Below are 27,728 nucleotides of genomic sequence, written 5' to 3'. Positions count from 1 at the left end.
TGCCACTTCTGGAACTGAACTGGATTCATTAACTCTTATTTTACAGAGGATGGAAACAGCAGCAGTGAGCACAAGAATGCTGAATTGACTGAGCTTCTGTTTGGACAATGGAGCAAAGCAGATTACAGTTGTGTAATTAAGAGACTAAAGAGTGGCACAAACAGCACTGAATGCAGTGAAAGAAAAATCCCTGGCGTGGTCCCAGCTCCTGGCTCTTCACCAAAAAAATCCACAAAAAAAACCCACCCAAAAACAAAACCCAAAAACCAACCCAAAACAAAACAACCCACAAAGACAACTGTGGGAGGAGTGTGAAAATACAGCGACACAATTTTTCAACAATGCCATGCCAAACATTTCTAGCCCTGCTTAATATTTTCCAAACTTTTTAATTTAATTACCCCAGAGAAAAGGTTCAGGAGAGCAGAGCAGAAGGGACAATGCCAGGGCCTGTGCTGGCAGAGGCACCCAGCCTGCTGCTCCCCAGGGCTCAGCTCCAAACCCCACTGCCAGGCAAAAAACCAGGGGCAGCCAGAACAAGAAGTTAAACTTCCCAGGGTATGAATCCAGTCGTAAGAAGTTACAGCTCCATCAATCAAGAGTGGGAAAATGCTGCTGGTCAGGGCCCAGGGAAGAGGAGCAGAATGATTCCAGCACCAGCTGAAGATGCTCAACTCCAAATTGCTCCACTGGAGATTCACAAGGGAGGAAAATCAGAACCTCCACTACTGCTCAGAGTGCTGCTTGAAATAATGTGAAATGCCCGAGTATTAGGAAAAATCACAAATATTTTGTGGGTAGATTCTTCACTTAAGAAGTCCTGTTCCCTGATTTTTATCCTGGCATCAAAGCATCAGCTCTTCCCAGCACATCTAAACTGCAACCACACTGCAGACCCCCAGGTTCCAGCACACCCCAAATCCTTCCACTGCCCTGAACAAAAATCCAATTAGAGCTCAGTGTTCTGCACACTCCAAACATTCCCAGTCTGACCTCTCATTGAATCAACTTCAAGTTGCTTCTGCACTTCCACTGCAGCAGAACGGAAATCTTTGACTGATGTGCTGAGATTTGAGTGAGAAATGATTAACCAGAAATGGTAGTGCTCAGATAATTGCAGAAGGAGCTGACAGACACAGCACTGAGTAAGTGACAGGAGTTTGAAGAAGTTCAAGGAGAGCTGATGAGCAGCACAATAAGCACAGTTAACTCCACACTGAAAAATAACACCAGGAACAGAAAGCAGGAATTAAAAAAATGATAGCATTAAGTAACAGATAAAAGGAACCAGCAATTATTTATGAAATCAAGATGCTGACAGCTTTTGCTTTAAAGATTTCTCTCTATACACTGTGCAATTTCTTCAACAACCAGATCAGGAACAACCTCTTAGGGAAAAAGAATAATTTTAAAGGTTTTTTCTGGTAACACTGAAGTGATGGATGGTACCAATAACACACATGTGAGCACAAGACAGCTCCAAGCCTCTGCTTTCCCTGCTGCTGGACAGTAATTCTTTCCCCCTGTGTTTTTATGACAATCCTGCACTAATGCCACTAATTGCACTGACTCCTGGAACCATCCCTCAGGGAGGGATGAAGCTGAACCTGGAGGTTTGCAGCTCTGCCTCAACTGGACACTTGTGCCCAGGAGAGGCTGGGGTGATGTGGGGGAACAGGGCACAAAGAACATGGGGTTTTTTCTTCTCTTGTTAATTCAAATTATGGTTTTCTAACATGAGTTTAGAAACGTTGCATGAAATCCTGACTTTGTAAGTCAGCAGCAACCCCCTACCCCATGCCTGAATTAATAAGACCTGCTTTTAATTTCCTAGTTCAGCATTTCTTAGAGCCAGGCTGGGGCAGAGAACAGCCCCAGCTGGGGACCAGCCCACACACTTGTACCAAGCCTGGCCTGGCTACTGACACCATGGTTATGGGCTGATTATATTTGATTTCCCACACAGCCTTCCACACCACTTCTCCTTCCCAGCAGCTTTCCAGGGGGTGGCAGCTGTGGCAGAGAAGCTGTGGCTGCCCCATCCTTGGCAGTGTTGGAGGTTGGATGGGATTTGGAGCATCCTGGGCTGTGGGAGGTGTCCCTGCCCGTGGCAGGGGATGGGACTGGATGAGATTTAAGGTCCCTTCCAACCCAAACCAGTCTGGAGTTCCTGGATTCTGAGACAAGCACTGGCCTCCTGCCTTCCCCTCCTGTCTGAAGGTTCCTCCATGTTCCTAACACCATATCCTGATCTCCAGAAGAATGGCAATTAACTGAGAGCATGGAAGAACAATGATTGAAAAAAAATTAATGAGGAGTTCCCTGGTAAAACAAACTTCAGAGATTACTTATCTCATTCTAGCTGGAGTTTTATTAATATCAGATTCAAATACCCCTTTAACAGGAGTAAATAAAAATCTTATTAAAACAAACAGAAGTGACTAGGTAAGACAGCAGAGCTAAAAATAGACACATTTAACCCTGACATAAGTATTCACAATGCCTCTGATTGAGAGGAAGCTGCCTCTATTTACAGCAGACCTGACTGTGATCCAAACTGCTGATGCAGACTCTTCCCAGTCGTCAGAAGAGCAAATTAGAAAACAAAAATACCAAGCTGCTTCCAAATCCCAACTGAAGTGCTGGCTGTGAATCCAGAAGAATGAAACCCAAGCAAGCAGTGACATCAGAACCCACCAGAACCCCCCCAGGTCCTGCCCTGGGGGTGATGCCCAAGCAGTACCAGCACCAGCACCAGGCACAGACCTGGCTCTCAGACACCAAACCTTGGGCTCCAGGGCTCCATCCCCATCCTGTGACTCTGCAGCTGGGACACAACATCCAAACCAGCTCAAAATCCTGCTGGGTACAGTACAGGCAGGTGCCATAGCACAGGATAATGAAGGATAATTAAGACCAGCAAAAGGCTCCAGGATGGAGAGAGCCAAGGATTTCCTTGTTCAGGAACAGAGATTTGCTACTACCAGGGAAAACTGAGTGTAGGAATGAGAGCTTTGGCTAGGTACAAAGCCACAAAAATCCACACAGCCCAGAGGGCACCACAGATTTCACTCCTTTGCTTTCCATTTATGAGCTATTTGTCCTTCACTTATTTTTCCACATTCACTCCTCATTTAAAATAATAAAGCAGAACAAATTATAACCTATCTGTGTGCACAAAAAGCAGAGTAAAAGAACAAATGATGTTGTACAAGACAGGGCTTGCATCCAGTGATGAGGCAGGCAGAACAGTTCCCTTAGAACAGAATCCCACTGAGCTCAAATTAGGCTGCAAGTTGCCAGGTAGCTTGTTTAATGACGTCTGTAAATCATTATATGAAAATAAACTTTGGCTAAAAGGTTTCAAGTGTCTTCAAAGAAAAGAAAAAAAAAAAAAGAAAAATCTTTTTTTTCCCAGGCATATTTTCCACTAGCTTTTCACCCAGTGACATCACCCACACTTGCTGAAACTGGGTCAGCCCCCTTCCCAAGCACCAAGATGCTGGAGGAGCATTCCCAGATTCTGCACAGGGAAGGAAGAGGATCTTCAGCAGCTGATGCTCTGACTTACTGAGAACATTCAATTCTTATTCTGCTTCAAGCCCAGCAGAGCAGTTTGGAGCAAAATGCTGGGGGTGGATTGCAGTGTCTGCATTTCATAAGGAAAGGCAGAGGGCAAGGACCCTTCCCCAGCCCCTAAGAGAGGGGCTCAGCATCTTCAGGGCAGGACAGCAGCTGCCCAGATGTCAAGTGGCAGCATTCAAGTGATAAAAGGATTCCTAAGGAAAAGAAGAATGTGCTCTATTTTTAACATGCAGCTGTAAATCATAACAAAAAAAAAAAAAAAAAAAGTGATGTCTGTGCTTCTTCACCTACTGCAACTGCCACTGGATCTTGGCCACATATTATTTTAAAGCTCTCACAAGCATTAAGCATACAATAAATCATTTTTTGAAGCCATGAAAATAAAAGAATGGGAAAAGCTTCTATCTGAACCACATTTAGCACCTCTCTCACACTCTGGTTTCCCTTAACATGCAGAATTCCACTGGGCTAAAGAAGATGTCTGGCTATGTTGAAATTGGATTATCAAAGGCATCCAACACACCAAAAGTGAAAGGAAAAAAAGGATTGTACCTATGAAAATGTACCTCTGAAAGACCAAGCACTAATATCACTAAGCAAAAATCTATTAAAATATTCTAATTCCTAAAAGGACAAGAAAATACAGAATTCAAGGGTTTCATTTCAACCACAGGAACTGTAAGGAATATGATTAAATTCCTTCACTGAAGCTCATCAAGAAATACAAAGCACCTGAGGATTTTTCTTTTTTCACCAGTAAATAGAAGAAACTCCCACTGCTTCTGCAAGTGCTATGAGCAGCTACCAGCAAGCTATTAGCAACCTAACAAGTAGCAGCAGCTTGAGAACTTAATGATAGTTGGTTGCTCTTTGCTGCATGGGTTCTTTCCCCACATCACAGGAATGTTCAGTCCCTGTGAAGGATGTGACAATTGTTATTTTCATCAGTATTTTTCCATCATACAACTTCTAAAAATTACTGACATAAGGCAAGCCACTATCCCTCCATTACTGGAAAGCACTCCACTGCTTTTGCCATGCTCTGAGCTAGGAACCATTCATTGCTTTGAATTATTTAGCACACAGAGCACACTGGGAGGTGAATTTCTGCTTCTTAGAAAGGGCCTGGATCTGTTTTCTTGGGAGCAAGGGGGGTGTTAGGATCACTTAATGAAGCTGTGGGATAACCTCACAACAGAAGGGTATTTTCAGCTCTCTAGGGGCAGTATTCACCCTCCCAAGTCCTGCTCAGCATCTCAGCCAAGAATCCAAGTGCAGCAGCATGGATGGAGCCTGCTGGGCTGTGCTTAGAGCCAGAGACAGACCCAGCAGTAAATACAGACAGCACCTGGGAGGTAAAGAGGAGCAGAGCCACCAGAAGTGTCAGCACAGCCACTTCTCCTCTTACAGCTCTCCTTTGCTTCACCCTGCACCCCAAAAAGCTGCTGAGAGCTGGGGCTTCAGAACCTGCTCTGTTCCCCTAAGAGTCTGAAGATTCAGAGCTCGGATGCTGCAGTGCTCACTGCCCCAGGGGACCTCTGAGCCTCCCAGACCTGGACCAGTTTCACCAAGGGGGTTGCAAGCTGCATTATGGATCCTTCTTCTAGAGGAGAGATACTGGCACAGGGCAACCAAACCACCTGAAAGGCTCACAGTAAAAATCCTTGTCTGTTCCCTGCTCTGCTCTCTGACTTCCTGACTGCTCTGCCTCTTAAAAGTACTGCTGAAATTCACATCACTTCACAGCTTCAGTAATTCAGATTCTACTTACTCCTCTCCTGGTTTCTGAGCTTTCCTCCTGTCACTAATGACTGATCCCACCCAGGAGAATCCCTGCCAGGACCAGGCTGTAAGGTCAATCCCAGTAAAGCTGTTGTTCTGCCACGTTACAGACTGGGAAAACATTCACCTGTCTCCCAGGGGTGTCCTGGGGCTTCACTGCTCTGATAAAACCCCCACCAGAGTGCAGTGGGGTTGGGGTTCTGAGGCTGCAGAGGGGAGGAGGGGGAAGCCTGGCTGGGACAGCATTGCTGTGTGGAAAGCTCCAAAACTGGGCTGGGAGAGCTCCAGTGAGGACCAGCAGCAGAAAACACTCCCTGGGGGATGGCAGTGACTTTGCACTCTGGGTTCAGAGCAGTTTGGGTCAAAGCTTCCAGGCTGGAGCCCCTCCTGTGGGACTGGAGAATCCACTGGGAATCATCCACCTGAGATCTGCAGTCTCTCCACAAAGAAAGGCACAGGAGGGTATCAAGCTGCAGTCCAACAAAGAAATGCTCAATTATTTACAATCAGAGGAAAACTGAAAATGAATACATCCATTTTTTATAGTGACTCTGGTTACTGTTTGTCCCTGACATGCAAAGCAGAGAGAGACCTCCTGAAAACTGCCTGCAGGCAAAATGCACAGAAAATCTCCTGCAGGAAGCTTCCTCAGCATCCTTCTAAATGATCCTCAGTGTAATTCATGCAAGTCTCATGCTTATTTACCCACAAAAAAACAGTGAAAGAAATGTCATTTTCAGTCACATTTCAATTACAACATAAAAACCAGATCTCAAACTAACACTGATTTGGTGGGGGGAAAAGATGCACTGACAAACCAGACTGAGTTTTCATAAGGTGGCTCCAAGTGCTTATCTTCTCTTTTTTTCCAGTGCCCACACCCCAGTTTGATGGAAGTGGAGGATGGCTGTGAGGGAACAGCTCCCCTGATGCCTCACACTGACACTTTCTGTTTGACTTTACAGTCACACAGCTCCCAACATCTCTCTGTGGTTTGGGGGTTGGGTTGTTGTTAACTGATCAGGCAACCCATGCAGAGGGCTTCACCAGACTGCTCCAGGCCTCCTGCAGACTGCTCACACCCCAAGCTTTGGTCTGAACTTGAATTGCAAATCAGAAGGAAGAGGGGAAAGAAGATCAGCCCCCGAGCAGGATTTTAAATACCATCCTTTGTTTGCATGGTTACTTCCTCATCTTGGTGCTGTCTGCTTCTGTATGGGAGCTCTCTCCAGGGACAGAACCCCAGGATGAAACCACTTCAACACCTTCAATTTGCCTCTCTGCTCCTACAGAAAACCCACTCAGCAAGTAACTCTTTTCCCTACCCTAAGGCTGCACGTTTTTAACTGCAATGTATCAGAATGGAATAAAATGATGGCAGTGGCACAAGCCCCATGAACTCTGTAAGGAAGAAAGAAGCTCAAGGCTGTGACACTGCCAATCACTCAAGCCTTGGATCTCAAGCAGCTAACATCTGTCCCTGGGTGACTTGCCTCTAAAAATAATCTGAGTTTTTAAAGACACTTAGCACAGGGGTTTTTGCAGCCTCTCCTCCCCCCTGACCTCCTCCTGGAAGGATTCTGACATCCCCTGCTCATTCCAGAGCCAAAACCCCACGTGCTTTTCTTTACTCCCAACTAAATTTTATTGCTTCCATTGTTATTTCCTCTGAGGACTATTAATTAGTTCAGAATGCTAAGGGTACATAGATCTTATGCTTAAATTAAACAATAGCTTTAATAATGCTCCAGGGAGGTACTTTTCCCAGCCTGTTATTTTTAGGTCCCTGGGGGAGCACAGGGCACTGTGCCACAACACTGCCAACAGAAAGAGGAAGAGCCAGAATGTTTTTCTCAACAGATTTTAACTCGAGATCCAGCAAACAATTAGCATCAAAAGTCTGAAATAATGAAATGAGTCCCTAACTAGAGAAACAAGCAGCAGAGAGCATGATTCAGTGCTGTAAAAACCTCTTTAGCTGTTGTCACCTTAGTGTGCTGGGTTTTTTTGTTTTGTTGGAGGGTTTTTTGGTGGGTTTTTCATTTTGTTTAGGTTGTTTTTTTGTTTTTTTTTATACCAACAAGTTGTCAGTGACAAAGCTGGAGCAAAGAGCAGCCAGCAGGGTCAGGAGCAATTTCCCTCTAATGCAGAGGGCATTAGAAGTCCCTCCCCACACAGAACTACAAAACAGACCCAACACTCATCTGCTCTGGGAACTCAGCTAAAAAGGCACCAGAAAACACATCAGCTGTACTTAGCTGGAGCAGCACAAAGGGAGCAGAGGAGCTGGAGAGAGCCCTTCCTACATGGCTGTGTAGGAAGCAGCAGTGATGCAGATGGAAACCCTCACCCTGGCTGGGCAGCCCTCCAGCTGAGCAGAGAGGGTGTCAGGGATGGGGAAATGAATCACTCCAGAAAGATCAGCCCTCACCAGGCAAAAGTGGATGGTAAGTGGGAAAAACAAGAAAAAGTTTGTAACTTGTTACAATTTTTTTTTTTAATTGGTTCTTTTCACAAGTGTTAAATGCCAAGAAAATAAAGCAGAAATCAGATTCAGCTTCTGGTAGAAACAATGCAAGTTCCTTACTAGGCAAGGTGAGAAGGTTGTAGTGCAGCTGCTCAACACCTACAACATGCTCTGTCCTTGTCCTTCCCCAGCACCCAAACCCAACAGCTCTGTGTGACAGATGAGAAACTGAGAAGGGTGCAGACAAATGCCACCAAACTGCCACCAGAGAACCCAGAGCCAGGACCTGAAGCTGTAAGGATGCTTTATTGTCCCACCCCAGAGTCCCTGAGCCCATCAGGCAGGTGCCACTTGTGACCAAGTCCAACACCAGACCCCAGAGTCACTGACCTGGAACTGGCAGTGAGCTCACTCCAAAGGGCTTAACTTTTAGAAGAGGATTAAGTAATTTTATTAAGTTATTAACTACTATTATGACCTACTTCTCTCCTTTCACCCTGGGCACTGATGTGCAATGCAGCTGACACCAAACCTGTCCCTGCAAACAGGGTCTGGGGAAGGTGCCCACCCTGCAGCACGTGGCACACGGGTGGGAAGGGGCAGGGATGCCACAGGTAAATTACAGACACTGGGACACCAGAAAACATCTTTTTTTTTCTGAAGCAAAGCCATATAATCTGGTGTCTTAGCAAACAGGATGTGGTAACAAGACTAGCTGAAGGTGGTTATGCACTCTGCTTTGAGACAAGATGTACTTCCCCATCAAGCTGCTGCTGAGGAGGAACCAGCTTCTGGGGGAAGAGCCTGCTGCTGGCCACCAAACCCTGCTGCTGGCCACCAAACCCTGCTGCTGGCCACCAAGCCCTGCTGCTGGCCACCAAGCCCTGCTGCTGGCCACCAAGCCCTGCTGCTGGCCACCAAGCCCTGCCAGAGCCTGATCTTGGTGTCCCCTGACTCCTTAGGTGATTCTTAAGAGCTGAAGATGACTCTGGAGCTGCCAAGAGCCAGGCTGTCTCCAGGGGCTGAGAGCATCCAGTTCCCCTCTGCAAGGCAAAGGTTGAGTTAAAGGACAGATCCACGCTGGAATTAAAGGACAGAGAGATGTTTATACCCATGCTCTGCATCCTCCCAACCATTCTGGTCCCTGGCAGGCTGCTGCCATGCTCCTCCTCAGCTCCCTGAGCTTCCTCCTCTTGTTTTCATCCCTAAAGGGTAGAGCAGAAGTTTTGGTTTCCAAGCCCCTGGAGCTGGAGCCTGGGGGAGGTGGGAGGGAGGGAATTTGGGACAATCTTTTATGGTGGGACCTGAGAAGCTCTGCTCCTGGAAGGATCTGAGGGCTCACTAAGGATAAACACTTGCAGCTGATAATAAGACACACTCCTAGGGAAACATCCAGCAGGAATCAGAATGACTTTTATCAGACAACTGACCAAAAGCCCTGGCTTCTACATTTGAAAGACAGGTACTGAAAAACAGAAAAAATAATGACTTGGAGCTGTAGGAAAGAATCTCCAGAATGCCTGGGAAAAAAAAAAAAATAAAAAAAAACCTTAAGAGTCCTCATCTACATCACTTGCCAAAGGAAATAACAGGTACCTTGATGAAGTTTTATAATGAGTATTAAGGGATAAAGCACTGTGTGCTAATCAGCTCTTCAACTGAGCAAAGAAAGGCCCAGGTAGAGACAGGAGGAAGGGGCTGAGCCACCAGAATTCCAGCTCATGCTCAGGGACTCCTCTGACTCTGATCCCAAACTGCAGCCCAGCACAGACCCATCCAACCTCAGCTGCTGCCTCTCCACATCCCCACCACACAGAGAGATAACAACAAGAGTAAAAAGGTGATGAGACTTTTAATTACCTCACTATGTTTATTTCCACAGCCTTTTGCATAATGCTTGCCTAAAATTGAAGATACTTTACCACAAGCAATTATGCTAATGTGTGGAAACAGAACTAATTTAATGGCAAGAACTAGCTAGAAAAGGCAATAAAATTTAAATGAACAGTAAGGAAATACAATATTTGCAAAGCAAAATGTTCTATTAAAGAGCCATGTTTCTTTTTAATCTTTTTTTTATTTCTTATTTGATTTCCATTCTGAATGCTACTCCAGAAGAAACCAGCTGCAGAAGCAACTGGAACTCCAGAGAAGTGGTGGGAGAAGCCCTTCCCCATTCCCAGATTTCAGAGGATAAAATACTGCTGGGACTGCTCTGAGGTGGAGAAGGGGAGGAAGAAAGCTCTCTGCACCTCCAGAACTATCCATCTCCAGATCTGGGCAAGAAACTAATATGCTAATGAAACTCTGGGCTTCAAAGTTCCAGATCCAATGGCCACCAAGATGGGGTGAAAAAAAAGATCTAATCCTTCCAAGGTTACAGTTACCTAACAGGAATTGCTGTAACCTGTCAAAATCACTGCAAACATTCCTCACTGTGCTTTGGAAGCTACTACTACTGACAAGTGTTCAGTGACAGAAATAGAAATATCCATTACAGATAAGCTCTGCTGTTTGGCTTTTTTAAAGGAGAAACCTCAAAATGACAACCCACTCCTCACCTCTCCTGGACAAAGATTCCACAAGCCCCTCAAGAAACCCATTCCCCTGCTTCACTACCCCACTACTAGAATAGTTGTATTCATATCCAGCTTGTGCTTTTGTTTTTGGGTTTTTTTTTAAATTCATATATTAAGCCTCTGGAAAACTGATTAACTTCATTATTTCTGCAGTGGCTTTTCTGCTTCTGAGCAATGTTCAGCCTCCCTCCTCCCTCACAGTCCCTCCTGGGGTTCCCATTTAGCAGACTCCAATGCTGCTCATTCCCACTGCTCTTCCCTGGGCCCTTCCCAGCAGCTCCATGGATATTTTGCAGTCCAGTGCCAGGATGGACACAATATTCTGCCAGAGGAGGATTTACTCCACTGGCTGCAATCCTGATTTTATATTTAGTGATGTGATCCAGCTGTGACAACACCACCTCCTGCCCCCTGGGCCAGCCAGGTCCCCACCTGGGCAGGACACACACAGGACACCCAGTGCTGCTTTGCCCTGGGAAGCACTGCAGCTCCTCTATTTTTGGAATTGTGTCCTTGTCCTGCACCCCAGAAGGACACTGAGGTTCTCCATCCCCCTCTCTGCTGCACAGGGGCTGATTCCTGGCTCTGGGATCAGCTCCCTGGACACATCCCCCTGTGCCTGCTCCTCACCTCCAGCTTCCCAAGAGGAACACAGCATTCCCACCCAGCCCACAGCTCCCTCTGCCCAGTGATGACACCACCAGGGGTACCTTTTCTCCTTCTGCTCCCTTAATGAGCCAACCAGGCTCATTACCCTGCAGAGAAAAAACCCCCCAGTGTAACTGATGTCACACATCCTCCTGGTGACAGGCCCATACCAAGTAATATGATTTTCTCCTCGATGTTTCCAAATAATTTAATTATTTTTCCCAGTACTTCCCCAGAATATGAGGTTAAGCTGATAGATTGCCCTGCTTCGTTTTCTTCCCTCTGACAACATTTCATTTTATTGAAGGCCTTTGTTTTACTGACTCCTGCCCATATTCCAGTGGCCTTCAGACCATCTACACCACTGATTCCCCAGCAGTCATTACAGACAAGTGGCAGGCAAGCAAATCTTAAAAATATTTGAGTTCAACATTTTACTGACACCTGACTTACCTATTTTCTGATTAAAGATCTTGTCAAAGGTCAATTCACCCCTTTCCTCAAGGTATTTCTGCATAACACTGCGGATGCTGAAAGAAAAAAAAAAAAAAAAAAAAAGAGAGTTACTTGAAATTGCTGATTTTAAACCAGACCTTTGCCCTGCTTTGGGGAACAGAATCACTGCAATAAAAGGATTCAAGCAATGGAAGATTTCTGCCCAGCACCTGCACCAAGGCCCAGCCCAGCAGCAGCCCAGGAGTTAATTGTACCACACACTCCAGTCCCAGACACAGAGAGTTCTGTGAATTCAACACTGCAAATTCCTACCCGAAAATTCAATCTTCACCTATTAATACCTTGCCAGGCATCACCTTACCAGCCTAAAATTAGCCTTGCAGGCTGAGTACTGTGATTTTTAATGGGTTTCCTTAAAAGGTTCTCAGAGTCTGAGGTACAGCAGAAAAATCACTTTTCCCCACTGTAAAAATTAATGCCATCCAGTGAAGAATATCAGTAATAGCAGTACTTATTCAGAGGAGAAAAGATGTGGCTTTTACATCTCAAGCTTAACATATTTATAGCCTGCACCACACAGCAGGATGTTGCTAGAATCCCCCTTCAAGAAGCTACAGTTACCTAATGAGGTTCAAAAATGCCAAAATTGAGCATAAAGTGGTGAAAGAAAAACCCCAAAACCCATCAAGGATTGCAGGCATTCCCTTCACAGCAGTTTGCAGGAGCTCCCAGGCCCTCCCTGGCTTTGCCCAGCAAGGTTTCCATCCCAGTTGGGTATCTGCAGGTTGATCAGAGCCCCCAGGAGCTGGAGCACCCAAAACTGGGGATTTTTTCCTCAAACCAAAGCTGCCTGAGGCTGTTAACACTCCAGCTGCCGTGGAGCACTTGGAAAATGAGCTAATTCCAGCTCCATCAGGTCCCCAGCTTGGCTGCCATGCACTGAGCTTCATTCACAATGTCACAGTCACTCATTTAAACCATGTTAATAAAGATTTCCTTTATTTGTCAAGTAACCTCAACATTAATTTTAATATAATGCCTATAAAAATTTCATATGGGCAACAATACAAGAACATAAATTTTAAAATCAATGTATCCTGGCAGTCCTGAGCCCTGGTAGAACAACTGTGTGGTCATAGCATGCAAGTCAAAATTCCTCTAGACTTTAAGAACTGATTATTTTCGTGTGTACTATTTATTCTTATAAAAATAACCACAAATACCCTGCACAAAGCACTCATGCCCTAAGCAAGGCTGTTAAACATCCCTCATGTTTCTGCAGAAGCAAAGCTGAGCACCTCAACCATGTCAAATGTGAACTCTGAACTACTTCATGTCAGGAAATAAAACTGAAAAACCTCCTTCTGTAATGCAGCCCAACTGGTCAGTTATCTTGGACAAGTTTTAATATTTCCTGGAAAGAAATAAGTAGATTTCTGTGGTTATTCCTCCTCTAAATTTTTTTCCTCTAAAGCCTCTCCATCAAGAGGTACCTGTGCAGCCCTGCAGACCTCACCCACAGCCCTGCCAGGGGCTGAAACCCACCCCTCATTTGTGCTTCCATGGACCCCAGCATCCAGCTCCTGAAAAACCTCACAAATATTAACAAACATCTTTTACACCATTCTCTGGGGCAGTATTTGAGCTCCTCTTCAAATGAGGGCCTCAGGCATGAAGTCTGAATGATCTGACCTGGAAAAAGCCTACACTAAAAGCCAAGAAATCAGCTCAAAGGCCCTCCAGCCCAACCTAGGAAAGAATTACTCCATTAGTACTAATGTGATGGGGTTTGTGCATCCCAAAGCCCCCCATTGACACAGATCTCTGAGCACTCTGACCCAAAGTGAGAACTCGGGGGTGACCACCACACCAGGCTGAGCAGAGACTGGGAGGGCTCAGGTTAACCAGGCTGAAGATTACAAATTATTCAGCGATGAACTTGCTGGCCTTTTAATTTGTTCATGAACAGCCAGGTGTAGTCTCTGTGTATTTTAACAGCCTAAATAAAACACTCACTTCACACAAAAGGACAGCAGTAAACACAGATCACCTTCTGTGCTCGGGAAAAAGTGAGGCAGCAAAATAGAATTTATCAGAGAACTGACAGAACTGCAGGATTTGGTGACTGTGAAACTTCACTAGCTTAGCTGGGTCCCTTCCCACTCCATCCCTCCCATCTCCCCAGACTAAGAAGGACACAAAGCAGTGGCCATGCTGTGCCCCATGAGCCCCCTCCTGCCTTCCCCCTCCAGGCTGACCCAAACCCATCAGCTGGGAGCACTCCTGGGCAATGTCCTGTTCCCACTGACCACCAGACCATTAGTAACACCATAAGCCTTTTCACTAACAATGACATCAAGAAAGCTTTCCTCTGCCCCAGCAAGTGCACTGTGAGAAATTACAGAAAATCTCTCAGCCCAGACAATGGGAGAAGAGAATGAAAAATTTAACGTGTGACTGAAGTGTCCAGGAAAACACTGATTGTGTAAAGATCAAATCTCTCCAGTGCTGCTGCTCCTCCTCTCCCTCCTCACCCAGCACTTCTGGTCTGATGGGTAACACAGCAAAGGAACAAAACGTTTCTGCAGCTCCAGGATCTGAACAAATCTGTGAAATGATCACAGGCTACGGGCGTCCACGCTGCATCCAGCTTCTGAACAACACACCTGCACCCCCTCAGAACTGCACATCCCTGGGAATAAATAGGAATAAATTACATGGAGTGGATTACGACTGCCCAGAATAATCACTCCCTAATTCTCACATGAAAGTTAAAGGTAAAAATTCTACTGAGTTCACAAGCAGGGAGGATAAACCCACATATCCTTCAGAAGGATGGGAAATGTTAAACTAGAGCCTCACACACCCCACAAAACAGGAAGGAAGGTTCCCCCTCTGCTTTTGCATATTGAGTGTGTCCTGCCCTGTAACCCAGCTGGGATTCAAACCTGCACTGCCCAGACCAGCAGCCACTTCTGAAGAGCTGTTCCACTTCTGAAAAGCTGTTCCAGCAGGCTCAGTGCAACCAGCCCACTGATGTGAGAGCTGGGCTCAAGCCTAAGTTCACCTCAGTTCACAGCATGAGCCACCTCAATAGCAGCATTCAAAATAAGCAGAGACAAAAGCTGTCTGGAAACAAAACCCAGGGAGACTTCAGAAACAAAAGAATATCCATAGCAAAGCCTTTTGTTCATGTACCTTTTATTCCAGAGATGAAGAAAATAGCAAACAACAAAAAATTCAGAAAGGCTCAAATCTGCTGTCCACATACCAGAAACCAACTGAGATAACAAAACAAATATATGCAGGGGCAATCAAAAATCAGGCTTCAAATCTTGTGAGAACCTGGACTCTGGATACCTCTTCTCTGGTTTAACCAGGACCAGATTTAAGGAGGTACCTGCAAACGCAGAGCAGTCCTTGGCACCTGGGCCTGAGAGAATTACTGCAGGGCTGAGACAGTGAAGAAGTTTGGAGAGAGTTTTAATGGCAAACAGAATGAGCATCTGGCTCCCCAGCAGTGCAGAGGGATCCCACAAAGCACCTGAGGCTGATGCTGCAGACAACAGGAGGCCAAGGCATGGACACAGGGGCTCAGTGGGCTCACCCCTTGCAGCCCCTGAATAAAACCACTCAGCTGCTGGAGCAGCCCTGAGCACACAGCTACACAGGTGACAATCAGCACCAGCAAACCACAAACCTAGCCTGAGCTGAAACTCTGTTCAGAGGAACCTGAAGATGCACCTTGAAGCTCTCAGGACTTCAGCCAGCAGCCTGGTTGTTCAGACCTGATCAAAGAAATCCAGTGCAAAGCAAACCTTCAAGGTTAAAACCCACTCTGCAGTGAAAAGCTCCCAGTGCCTGCAGGCAGGGTGACAGGAGGCAGCCCGGGCTGGCACAGGCAGAAAATGCCCACTTGAAAGCACATCTGAAAAACTAAGAAGAAAACACATTATGTTCTCTTTCAGAGAGACAAAGAGATGAGGAGGGCAAGAGCTCCACTGATCTGCAACCCTCCTTGCTCCAGAAGCAGCAAACCAGGAGGTGCCCTTGGGGCAGCAGATGAAGAAGCTACTAACTACTGGCCTTACTGGATCTTAGTGAGGCTCTTATTTATGCATCATAATTAAAAAAAACATTTTTATAAACCAGTAAGACTTTTTTTCCTTATAAATCAGTAAGAGCAGAGATCTGTGAGACACTATCTATTGTACAGATGCCCACACAGCTTGAAATAAGATGTTGAGCCTGGCTGGGAGCATTAGGGAATCACATGCACCATGCAAACCCGGGGTTGCACACACTGACACCCTGCACCAACAAGCTGGAAGAGAAAAAGCAGAACAGAAAACCAAACCAAGAATGAAATGGCAGCATTGCAGAGCCTGAGAAGAGCAGAGCTCAGCATTGAACCCTCCCAACACTTCCAGGGGCAGCTCAGGCAAATCCCAGACAGGATCTGCCCCAGCCCCCAGCAGGTCACATCCAGCTCTATTCCTTCTCCTCCTCTTTGCTGCAAGGGCAGCTCCCATCCTTCCCTCCTGTGCAAATCCCATACCCAGCACACTCAGCTCCTGGCACATCCAAACACTACTCAAACATTAATAATTATTTCAAGAAAATGCTCAATATTCAGCTCTCAATTACCACTGCCCTTGGCTGCCAGCCTCTTGCTCTGCTCCTCACTGCCACCCAGCCTGCTCCCTGCCCTCCCACCATCCATTCCCACACCTCCCATTTACTTTTCTCTGCTTTCTCCTCTTCCTTCTTGTCATCAGCCCCTGTTTCCCTTTCTCAAACCTCTCTCATCCTGTCCTCACCAGATTTATCACTTTTCCTTATCCCATCCAGCTCTCATCTCCACTTTCTTCACCTCCTCACTCTGTCCAAACGCACAGACCCAGAGGCTCTCACAAAGCCCCAGCCTCCCTCCAGTCAGACAATTACTAATTAGACTCAATTTCAAACAAAAAGTAAATCAGAAAGACTGAAATATAATCAGTAACACAGTTTCCAAGTATTTTTTACTGAGGGTTTGCAGGGTAGAGGGGAAAAGTCACATAATTGAAGACACCAGGGAGAAGGGAAGAAACATCTCAACATGAAGAGGAAATCTGTGTGACTGACTACTAATGGTGCAGTTATTTTCTCATAATACGTTCAGTGCTGGCATGAAGAGCCTCTCCAGCTGAACAGAAAACTCCCCTTGAACAAGGCTGTGAACTGCAGCAAGTCACTGGGTCACAGACTCCACTTGAAGGGTGAAAGCAAAGAGCAGATACTCAATTAAAAAGAATTAGCTTCCCTCCTGTGGAAGGGAGAAAAAAACATGAACACATCACAAACATTCAATCAGTTTCATTTTCCTTCCTCTCAGACTTGCACCCAGTTCAAAGATCAGAAGAAGTTAATACTTCTCCAAATGATGTTGCTCTCAGAGGCTGTAAAAGGCATTTCACTCAACTTCTGTTTGAGCAATTAATGGGGCAAAGCAAACCTCAGCATATAAAGCCAGGAAGGACCATTACATCATCTAATCTATTACTTGTAAAATTCCATGTTTGAAGAGGAAACAAATCATTAGAAGGCTGTAAAAAAAAAAAAAAAAAACCAAAAAACACAAAACAACAACAGAATAGCACGGAAAAAAAAAATTAAATTATTTTTATGCTTTTACTGTAGTACTTAGTGCTACATTAATTAGTGCACATCCTCACCCTACTCTCAGCCTCATCAGGTGACAAATCCAGCAGCAAGGATTGCAGGAGTTCCCCCTGGGAGGGTTGTGCTGAGCCCACAGCCCCAGCCCTGCAGCCACCTCATGCTCTCCTAATTGTCAAGGATAATTACCAGGTTATCCCACCCAAGCCCCCTGCTTGCCATGAAGGGATTGCAGCTCAGCAGGGCTTTCCCTCACCCCCTCTGGAGCTCGGCTCCCACCCAGGGGAGAAGCAGCTTCACTTATGCAAATGTTATTAATGGAGAAAGTTCACAAGGGAGCCAAGAGGAAGAGCTGTGTGGCCATCCAAAATTCAGCCCCATCCTCCTGTTCCTTGGGATCACTGGCACTACCACTGGAGAAATCTGGAACTAGTATAAAGGCTTCTAAGTACATGATTTTTCAGGAATAAAGAGAGTGAATTGTAAGGTCAAGGACTTGCCCTACACCAGAACTCTGCTGCTGAGAACTGAGGGAAACCAGAGGGAAATCAGCTCCTCACTCCTGCTGCAATTCAGTAATTGGTCAGGCCTCATGTGTTGGGGTTTTTTTTTTAAAGCAAATACAAAATTACCACAGACACGCCAATTTTTTTCCCCCTCTTTCCATATCTACAAATGTTTAGAACTTTCTTTAAAGAGTAGCCTGGAAGTATAAACAGTAACTGAGCTACCAGAACTACAGCCAGAACAGGGACTGGAACACAGTGCTTCCCTGCCATTTATTTAGTTATTTGTAGTCTCAGGATACAATTTTACAGAGACTTAAATGTTTATTTGCACTGTTCCAAATCCATCATGAAGTTGTTAAAATTGGACCAAAGATCCTGCCCCAGAGGCCTTTGAACTGCAAACACGACAGGGTCAGCAAGCACAGAATGGCACACAGCCACCACAGCCCAAACTCCCTTTTTTGGGGTTTTTTTTGCCTTTATATAAGGTACATTTAAAAGCTTGAGCAATGCAAGAACCATCAAAAGTGAAAACTGCAAGGAAATATTTGGCCTATCAAACAGCTCTTCTCAGAACTCTTCAAATCAAGTTAAAACTACAGAAATGTTCCTTTTTTTTTTTTCTTTTCTTCTCCCCTCCAGAGCCCAGCATCCCAAACACCACAGCAGGCACTCACCTACAGCAAAGCAGAAAAAGAAGCCTGGAATTGTCTTCATTGATTTTTTTGCTCCTCACTGTGTGTTTTAACCTGACAGTTATTTTGAGGCTCCAGAAGTAAGGGAGATAACCTTAACCATGACCATTAGGACAGACTGGAAATAAGGCTGAGAAAATTGAGAGGGGGGGGGAAGAATAATTTTAAAAAATTAAAAACCAGAGGACTGATGCACAAAGACACAGAAATGCTTCAGGGTGAAAATAAGCATGAAGTGATGGAGAAGACACAGGACAAGAGTTAAGAAAACCAAAATGCTGAGGAAAGAACAGCTCAGCTCCCAGGCACTGCCTCCACCACCCATATAACCCAGGGCTGGGAATCAGAGCCAGGAAAACCCAAAGGCTCAAGGGCAATGTAATAAACCCAAGAGCAGCCAAGTGGCACCCCCAGAGCTGCATTCTGCTCTCAGCCCTCGGGAGAGGAGCAGGGGGGGTTCTCCTAAAGCCTTTTCCTGGCAGGATGCAGGAGCTGCCAGGAGCTCTCCTCACCTGCAGCAGAGGAGGGTGAGGAGCACCCATCCCTTCCCCAGCTCCATACAGGGAGTCTGCAAGGTGCATCCCAGTGGGTGCTGGTCCAGCAGCACAATCTCTGTGCAGACTTTGATTCCCAGGGCTCTACCCCATCCCCAGCAATCTGCCCTTTCCCCAGCTCCTTCCTCAAGAGGGACACAGGAGGTGCTGAGAGGAGAAATTCCTGGCACATTGGGAGGGGGCCTGGGGGGGTTCTCTAGGGAACCAGGTTCTCCTTACGCTCTCAGAAGCTTTATTTATGCAAGACATTTATGTAAGTGTTTATTTGGTGTTGGGATGATTTTCCTGGAGAAACCAGCAAGCATGGGGTGAAGCTCCTGGTGTGGAAAACAGCTGTATTTTGTAAAGCTAGAAGCTGCTGCTTTTACACTAATTTAGTTCAATTAAATTATGTGATTTGGTTTATGCACCTGGACCTGACTGCTCCTGATAGACTTTTTTCTAATTTTATTAATAACCAAAAAAAAAAAACCCACAAAAAAACCCCCACCAGCACCGCCAACAAAAACCAACCCAAAACCTATTATTGATAAGAAGATTAAACCAGGCCATTCCACATGATTTCACCAGAAAAGAAACCCAGGAGCTGCAGACATTTGTTTCCTGATGCTACAGCTCCATCCTGTTGTTCCCAACATTCCAGAGGGGAAGGCCTGGGCACTGGAAAGCTGTCACACCAGAGGAGCAACACCTACAAGGTCACTTTGCTGAATCAAAGACACATCTCCCTGTACAGATTTCCCCTAAAAACCCCAAGCCTGCTGCAGATGCCACAGCCCTGCTCCAGGATGGTCACCCTGACACAGACCCCAAAATGCCAGACCCCATTGCACAAGCCTCCCCAGAAACATCCCCAGAAACATCCCCCTGGTCCCAGCACAGGAACAGAAGGCTGCAGACTCATCTCTTCCCAGCTCACCCTCTTTACCTCCTTCCTTAATTAAGGTAATGATGCCCGAGGGAAGGTCTGTGTTACCAAACAGAAGCTTCAGGCTCAGAGCATCCCCACAGAACTAATTGGAACAGGTTTCCTAAGGCCAGATCTCACATTCCTGTGCCCACAGACACCCCAAGCAACCCATGCTCAGGAGCTGAGGCAGCCGAGGGCCTCCAGCACTTATCTGAAGCTCAGGAAAACCAACAGCAGCTCCTGCATCTCCCAGCATCCTGCATGAGGGCACAGAACACCATTTATACACAGCTACCAACAGGGCCCTTTTCCAGCCCCTCATTCCTTGCCTGATAAAGCTCAAGAGCTTTGCACCAGGACCTTCATTTCCCTCTCTTTTGTTCAGGTGTCAGCAGCTACAGAAATCACCCCAAGATCCCCAGGGAGAAAACACCCAACCTACAGCAAGCAGGTGGGTCCTACAGGGACCATCCACACCCATCCCCAAAACGTGCAGATTTCCCAAGACTCTGCTCTAGTACTGAGCTAAAAAGCAAGAGCAGTTTGTCAGCAGCTCCAGCCTTCCTTATGGATACTCAACTAATTTGAGAAAGCCACTTTTTTTTTTTTTTTTTTTTTTTTTTTCTCTGCCTTCTCCGTCACACACTTCTGCTGACAGCAGTGAGGAGGCTGAACTGCTAAACAAAATTTAACTGCTCTGTCATATATACTCACCCTGAGCAGGAATAAGTTGTTCCACAAGAAAACCAAAAACGTTCAGGCTTTCTGGTAATGCTAGTTCAGAAAAAAAAAAAAAAAAAAAAAAGGAAAAAAACCCAAACAAAATAAAATAAAAAAAAACCCACCCCACCACAGAGTTTTTTTTTCCCCCTCCTCTAACAGCTGCCATATGAATATTCAAACATGCCTCTTCTCCCAAGCCAAGCAGGACATAAGAAAGACTTCATCCTACAGACTGCATCATCCCAGAATGTGGGAATTCACCTCTGGAACAGATACTATGGAACATAAGATACTATGATACTACACATATGTTACTATGAATTGCACCAACGTAAAGGAGCAGTGGCTTTCTTGACCAGAATCATCAATACTAATTCAATACTTGAAGTAAGGCAATAAGAAAAAAATAGAGGGGTAGTCTAGGAAACACCAGAAGCCACGTGTCCCCTTCCTTGGGACAGCCAGCCCGTGGACACCCCTGCTCAGCCCTCACCAACCTTTACTGCTGACACACTCAGACCCCACAGTGTGGTATCATAGAGCTGCAAAATAATGAATTTGTGTATCAAACCACTTCATGCAGATCCTTCTCTCCTGTACTTTCACACATTACAGATCAATGAATCCACCTGGAGGACCCTGAGTGTCCTGCATGCTGCTCTTCATCTCTTGCTTCCAATTTTTCAACTCAACGTTTAGTGAGCACTGGAAAGGGTACAAAAACACCAACCAACCAGTCTGGTTTGACACTAAAAAAAGCCACACATGTCAAACAAAAAACTAAATTGTTTTGAAATTTTAGACAGCCAGGCTTAAGAAGTTCTGCTAAAACAATTTACAGCCATTATTGCTCCGAGCAGATGGAAGAAGCTCCAGCAAAACACCACCACCTTACAGAGCTGGGGTTACCAGGACTCAAATTCATCTGAATGAACCATCAGATCCCTGCCCTGTCACACCATCTCCTCTGTATTTTGCATCCATTGGCTCCATTTCTTGCAAAGCCCAGTAATAATAAAAAAACAACAAAATGCACAATAATAAAATGCACAATAATAAAATACACAAGACTTTTGAAAAACCTGGGCCTATTTTTTTCCTGAAAATGGTACTTTTCAAGGTTTCTACCACTTGCATTCAGACAGTGAGGAAGAAACAGAAGACAGCACAAGGTCTCCTGGAGCCACTGCACACTCCGAATAACCTGCACATAAAACAGGGGGTTTGGGTACAACCATCACTGCTGAGACAACCCACAGCACAACAAAGCACCCCAGGTCCCACACTTGCCCTTGGGAAGAAGCAAAGGGACAGAGGGAAACACCAATGGTAAAAACAGCATCAGCACAGCAAGCACTGTCAGAGTCATCACAGCCCAACTGCATCAGCTCAGTGACACCAGGGGTTTAATCAGGGATCCAGAGGAGTTTTGCAGAGCTGCTGGCAAGGAAGGGCAGGGAGCAAGGCAAGCAGTGCCTGCTGGGTCATGGAGGGGAAGGTTGGATGCTGGCAGCTGCAGAGCTTTATCAACACCGTGGCATTGAGCAGAGGATGCTCAGGGAGGTACAAGCCACCTGCAGACACCCAAAACTGAACAGCATGCTTGAGGCAACAGGGACAAAAAAAGCACCTAGAAAGATGCAGAGGGATGACACAAGCGGAACAGCAACAAATACAGAAATTACATGAACAACTGCCAGGAAAATTTTCTCAGAGACAGCACTCTAAATGAATAAGCACAACAAGAAGGCGTTAAAGACAGAAAAAAACAACGTCAAAGAGCTGAGACTGACAGCAGAGACAGAGGAGCTCCAGCCTCTGGTTTTGAGGTGTCACAGAAGTTTCCAGAGGCACAAGAACAGGCTGAAGGACACATCAAAGAAACAGCTGAAATTCAGAGAAAGAGTGCACTGGTGCCAAGAGAACAAAATTGAAAAAGCAGAGGAGAAGACAGAGTAATGATGCTTAACTCCTAGGAGGAGATGTCACTTGGGCTTTAACAGTTCTGAGCAAATCACAAATAGCTCAGGATGGAACTGGGAAAGGAAAAGCAACCTCTGAGCACTCAATGAAGCCCAATCAGGGTTTTTAACAAATTAATTTGAACGCTTGGTGAGAAAGCAAAGAGCACCTCAGAGACTGAGCTGCCCCAGGAAGCAGCTGCTGGGTACCAGTGCATGAGCACAGGGAACACAGGATGAGAGCTGAGGAAAAACATCATGGCAAAAGTGTGACTTGAGGATAAAATCAACATGCCCCTTCTGTGCCCAGAGGATGGGACTCAGAGGAAGGCAGAAGACCAAAGAAAAAAAGTTGGGATGACAATAAGGAGTCACTTGATAGAGAATTACTGAAACAAGAAGGTTACAAGGGACGAGAGAAAAAACCCTCTACAACTGCAGGCAGGGCAGCCTGGCCAGATGGATGCTCTGTTTTGTTACCATGCCCTTGGTATTTGTACACCAAAAGCACCCTGAGCTTACGTGATGTTTATAGTAAGGAGGCTTCCATGTGAACTTTCCTGGCGAGGACAGGCAGGGGAGGACAGCAGGGCTGTACACCAGCTCTCTGCCAGCTCTGCACCCTGAGTCCCCTTACCTGATTTCCTGCACTCTTTGTCTCAACCTCACATTATGCAAAATCCTTTATTCAAAACAGAAGTAGCAGCTGGCCAATGAGGAGAGCTGTTATACAGTGTTCTTCCATTCCCTTTGGCCAAAATAAGGGACATCTAAAATCTACATGGAAAAGGGGAAAGCTTCAGAAGTCTGCTGAGTAACCTAAAAAAAAAAAATTGAGTGCAGTTAATTTTCTCCTTTCCCCCCCCCCCCAAACATAGAATAATTGGCAGCAATTCTGCAGACAAATATTAAAGTCCTGTGTTAGCTCTTATTGCACTATGCACGGCCTCTTTTCCATACTTCTGCAGGGTCACTTGGCCTTTGCCAGCCCTGCCCACCTACCCACAAACCGGGCTTTCAACCAACAAGGTACAACTAAGAGATACCACAGCTTTCCCAGCTCTTGGCAAGGCTCTTAGGAATGAAAGGAGGAAACACAAAAGGGAAGGAAAAGCAGATGACAGAGGATGGAAAAAGGGTTGTTTTGTTTTGCTGCTTTAAAAAAAACAAAACAAACAAGACAGCACTAAGCCTCTTCCTTAGGCACTCGGGCCTCATCAGCCCTCACTTTCCCAAGCTGTGATATTTAACAATTTTGGGACAGAACCAGTCTGAGGATGCTCCGTGTAAACTCAGCAATAACCAGCCCCAGGGCCAATAAACTCTTCACCCTCCGAGTTTATTTGCTGCTAAGCCTTGGCCTGCAGCCTCGGAATTCTCTCTGCCTGCACTCGGGCGATTTCCTTGTAAACAGGAAGCCCCCTCGCATTTGCATGACAGCAAGCTCAGTTCCTCCATTTAGTGGCAGCCTCACCTCCCAGAGAGAAAGCAGTGCCACAGGTGTGCCACCTGCCCCAGGAGGGAGAACCTTTGTCACCTTACTGGAGGCAGTGGCACAGGACAGGGAGATAAAGCCCCAGCAAGCACAGCCCCGCTGCAGCAAGGCCCCGACGTTTATTTTATTATGGATGGGATATTCCAGTGACCTTCCTGCCATCCATCCAGGAGGGCTGTGGGGTCACAAAGCTGTGCTCCTGCTTCTGCTCCTGCTCCTCCCAGGAGCTGCTCATACACACACAGGGAAGTCAGAATTCGTTTGGGAAAACTGTTTGATTTCAAACTCGGGTGTGTTGGGTTTGGTTTTTTCCCTTCGCTGTTACTATATCAACCTGCACTCAGCCATCCAATTTATATAATTCTAAACGAATCCCTTTGCCAGTGATACAGAAATACTGAAGTGTACCCAACACACCATGTCTGTTTTAATGAGAGGGATCAAAAAAAAAACCAAAAAAAACCCCAACCAGAAAGCAGCATGAAGACATCTGACACCAGCATAACGGTCACAGTTTCCTCCCGTGTGAGGAAATCCTTGGTTTCAGTTAGAAGCTGAGAAGTTCAGTCATTTCAAGCAACCTGGAGCCGTTTGTGGTCCCAGGCTTAGGTAAGTTTCTGTTCTCATTTATGTCCACACTTCCTCCCATTCATCTGCTGAGCTGTCCTACACCTCCCCTGTCCCCTGGCACTGCTCACAGCTGCAAACCTCTCCTAAAGCTTCTCACCTTCTCCAGGGCATGGCAGTCCAGAATATTAGTCCAAAAACAGTATTTTTGCCTTCATCTTTCAAGTAATCTGCAAACAGGTTCTTCTAGGAGCAGGGCATTTCAGCACCCAACCCTTCCCCTTCCCTCCTGCTCCACCAAACTCACACCTGGCTGCCATCTCCCACCCAGCAGAGCCCAACCTGGCCAAACCATCCCTGGGAGCTCAGGCAAAGCACCAAACACCCACAAAACGCAAACCCTGGAGAAGAAGAACATCACAGCAGGGCCTCCAGGCCTCCTGCCATGCTCTGAGGCTGCACAACCCCTCGCAGGAGGGGATCTCCATCCCGGGGACAGCTCCCGAGGGTCCCCACCGGCACCACGGTGCTGCTGGCAGGACCCTCACCCTGCACACCAGGAGGGACAGGAACAGCCCCAACCCACCCACTGCCCAGCACACGGCCACCAGCATCCCCAGCACAGCATCACAGTCAGGTTAACAGCGTGGGCTGGATTTCAGAGATGGTTTTGAGAAGCGTTGACACATCCCGGGAGGAAAACACGCGCCTGCAGCCAGCCACAACCAGACCCTCCCAACACCTGCCAAACTTCTTTACCAGAGCCTTCCCTGGCACTGCTGCAGGCTGGGCACCCCCTGTGCCCCTCACTGAGATACCAGAAAAATCAAGCATAAAAAGGCAGGAAAAAAAACCCCGAAAAAGCGAGCAGAGGGATCTCTCACCCAGCAGACAGCCAGGCCAGGCCAGGCAGGAGTGCAAACCATCCTGCGGTAAATTTCGGTTTACATTTTTCCTGTTGCAACATTCTGTTTGCTGGTTAAACCTTCTCCTTAAATATGTATTATAATATACAGGGAGGCTACTAAGGAGAGAGAAGGCTCGGGTTTAATTTCAGGAAGAAGTAAGGAAGCGATGCTCGGGTGATTTTATAACGCACACGTAACCGGGGGGCTGTCATCGCCCAGAAAAGCAGCTTTTACCCCCAGAAAATGATCTCGGCCGTGCCCAGGCAGCCGGGGAGAGCTGTGGAAGCCGTGAGTGATGGAGCTGGCCCCCCAAAAAACCCCAAAACAGAGCTCACGGCTGCACACCCCCTCAGCTCCCAGAGGCGAGGGAGAAACCTCTCACCCTCCCTGCCCGCATTGCTTGTCAGACCTCGTGAAGCAGCACCCAAAAAAAAAATTAAATGTAAATAAATTAACACATAAATAAATCATAGCCCTGCAGAATTAAAACAGTGAGAATGATTCCGTTGGGTCTGCCCGTTATATTTCAGCTCACCGCTCAAAGAATTCCTCACCCGCTGGACTGAAGCCTCAAGTTTGGGATCAAATAAACACCCAAACCGTGGGGTTGTTATTAATTTTTATTCCCCCCACACACGGATAAAAAGGTTGCGGTTTAGATTTCGGGTTTTTCCTCCACATCTCTCCCTGCCGATAACCTCCCCCCCTGCAGAACTTGGGTCAAGCACCCACCCGACCCCGCCAGCAGCTCCGGCCGCAACCCCGGTGCTGCGGGCCGGCCCGGAGGCCGCGGGGAGGCAGAGGGCGGAGGGCCCGCTGCCTGCAGACCGTTATGTCCCGCACGGGGGGGCCGGCAGCGGGGAGGCCGCCGGGCCGGGCCGGGAGGTACCTGGGCTCGGGCAGGGTGATCTTCTTGCTGGCCCTGGCCGCCGGGGTGCTCTTGCTCTTCTCCATCGCCATCAGGTAGCTGACATCGGCCAGCACCGCCTCCAGGTCCGCCATGTTCCCGCTCCCGCCGCCGGGCTGCAGATGGAGGCTCCGCCGGGGGCAGCCGCCCCCAAGGCGGGGGGTTGGCGGCGGGCGGGCGGGCGGGCAGGCGAGGCGGGCGGCGGCGGCTCCCCCGCTCCCGCCCCCCCCCCTCCTCCCCTCCCGCTCCGCCGGTGCCGCCGAGCGCCTCCCGGCTGCGCCTCTGTGTGTGCGAGAGCGAGCGGCGGGGGCCGGGGCCGCCTCCCCGCCCTCCGCGCCCCGGGCTCTCCGCCGGCCCCTACGCGCCCTCAGCCCGCGGCCGCCGCGGCGGGCGGGCGGGAAACCCCCCCCACCCCCCCGGGGCCCTGCACCGCCCCCGCCGGGCCGGGCCGCAGCTCCCGCCGCCCCTCAGCGCTCGTCCGCCCCCGCCGGGCCCATGGCGGCGGCGGGGCAGCCCGGCGCGGCCCCAGCGGGGCAGGTCGGAGAGCGGCCGCGGGGCTGGGCGGCCATGGGCGGGCGGCGCGGCCGCAGGGGCTGCCCGGCAGCGGCGGAGCTCGGCGGCGTGAGGGGCTGCGGCGCCGCGGCTCCTGCAAAAATCCGGACCTGGATTCGGCGGCGGTCGCCGGAGCCGGGGCGGACGAGACTCCCGGGGAGGGGGCGGCCGGGATCCTCTGAGGGGCGACCGTATCGCCCCGCAGCCGGGGAGGGAGCCCGGGGGGCGAAGCCCCTGACACCTGATTTTAAGGAACTGAGGAGGCAAGCGCAGGGTCCTGGATATTTAATTTCCCTCAGACAGGGTTTGGGGGTGCACCCCGGGACGCCCCTGAGCCACCCCCTGCCCCGGGGGTCACGGCCCGGCCGGGCTCGGCATCCCTGAGCCGAGCGGTGCCATGGCCCAAGCACACGGCTGGAAATGCCCTTCCCGGGCTCTGTTGAGACCCGATGGGTTAACAGACAAATAAACGGACCTGTGTGAAACCCCGTTACAGCTCACTGAAACTTTTGCTGGCAAATAAGGTTGCAAAACAAGGCTGAAAACCACAGAAGCCGAGGGCTGGCCGGGCCCGGGACAGAGCTCCCGTTCCTGGCTGGAGGTGTAGTAGTAGCAGCTCTCCTGCAGCCAAGCAGATATGCAGATTTCTGCTTCTTTCTTTCCTGAATTTCGTCAAATATGTCATAAATAATTGGCTCAATGAAAGGCTAAGTCAATGACAAGTCTGAAGTTGAAAACTCAGCTTGTTTTGAGCTCTTATCAAGCACTG

The 27,728-nt window shown here is 47.7% G+C and overlaps 1 protein-coding gene across 5 annotated transcripts in view; it reads right to left on the bottom strand.

Annotated features, from left to right (window-relative positions):
* GRK3 (G protein-coupled receptor kinase 3) overlaps positions 1–27,048 on the bottom strand; it is a 56,660-nt gene extending 29,612 nt beyond the window's left edge. For 4 of the 5 annotated variants that reach the window (XR_011729781.1, XR_011729782.1, XR_011729783.1 and 1 more), the window contains exons 1-2: positions 26,390–27,048; positions 11,515–11,591 (exon numbers count right to left, since the gene is read on the bottom strand). Coding sequence is in view for 2 of the 5 variants with exons in the window: in XM_071763667.1 (XP_071619768.1) it covers positions 11,515–11,591; positions 26,390–26,502 (190 nt within the window). In the remaining 3 variants the exon portion in view is untranslated. The remainder of the gene's footprint in view (positions 1–11,514; positions 11,592–26,389) is intronic. The other variant, XM_071763668.1, reaches the window with a different exon arrangement.
* Positions 27,049–27,728: the final 680 nt, after the last annotated feature.

This window comes from Heliangelus exortis, chromosome 19, assembly GCF_036169615.1.
Source record: "Heliangelus exortis chromosome 19, bHelExo1.hap1, whole genome shotgun sequence".
NCBI classification, from domain to species: domain Eukaryota; kingdom Metazoa; phylum Chordata; class Aves; order Apodiformes; family Trochilidae; genus Heliangelus; species Heliangelus exortis.
Note: the sequence above shows the minus strand (reverse complement) of the source record. Positions and strands in the feature narration are given on the sequence as shown.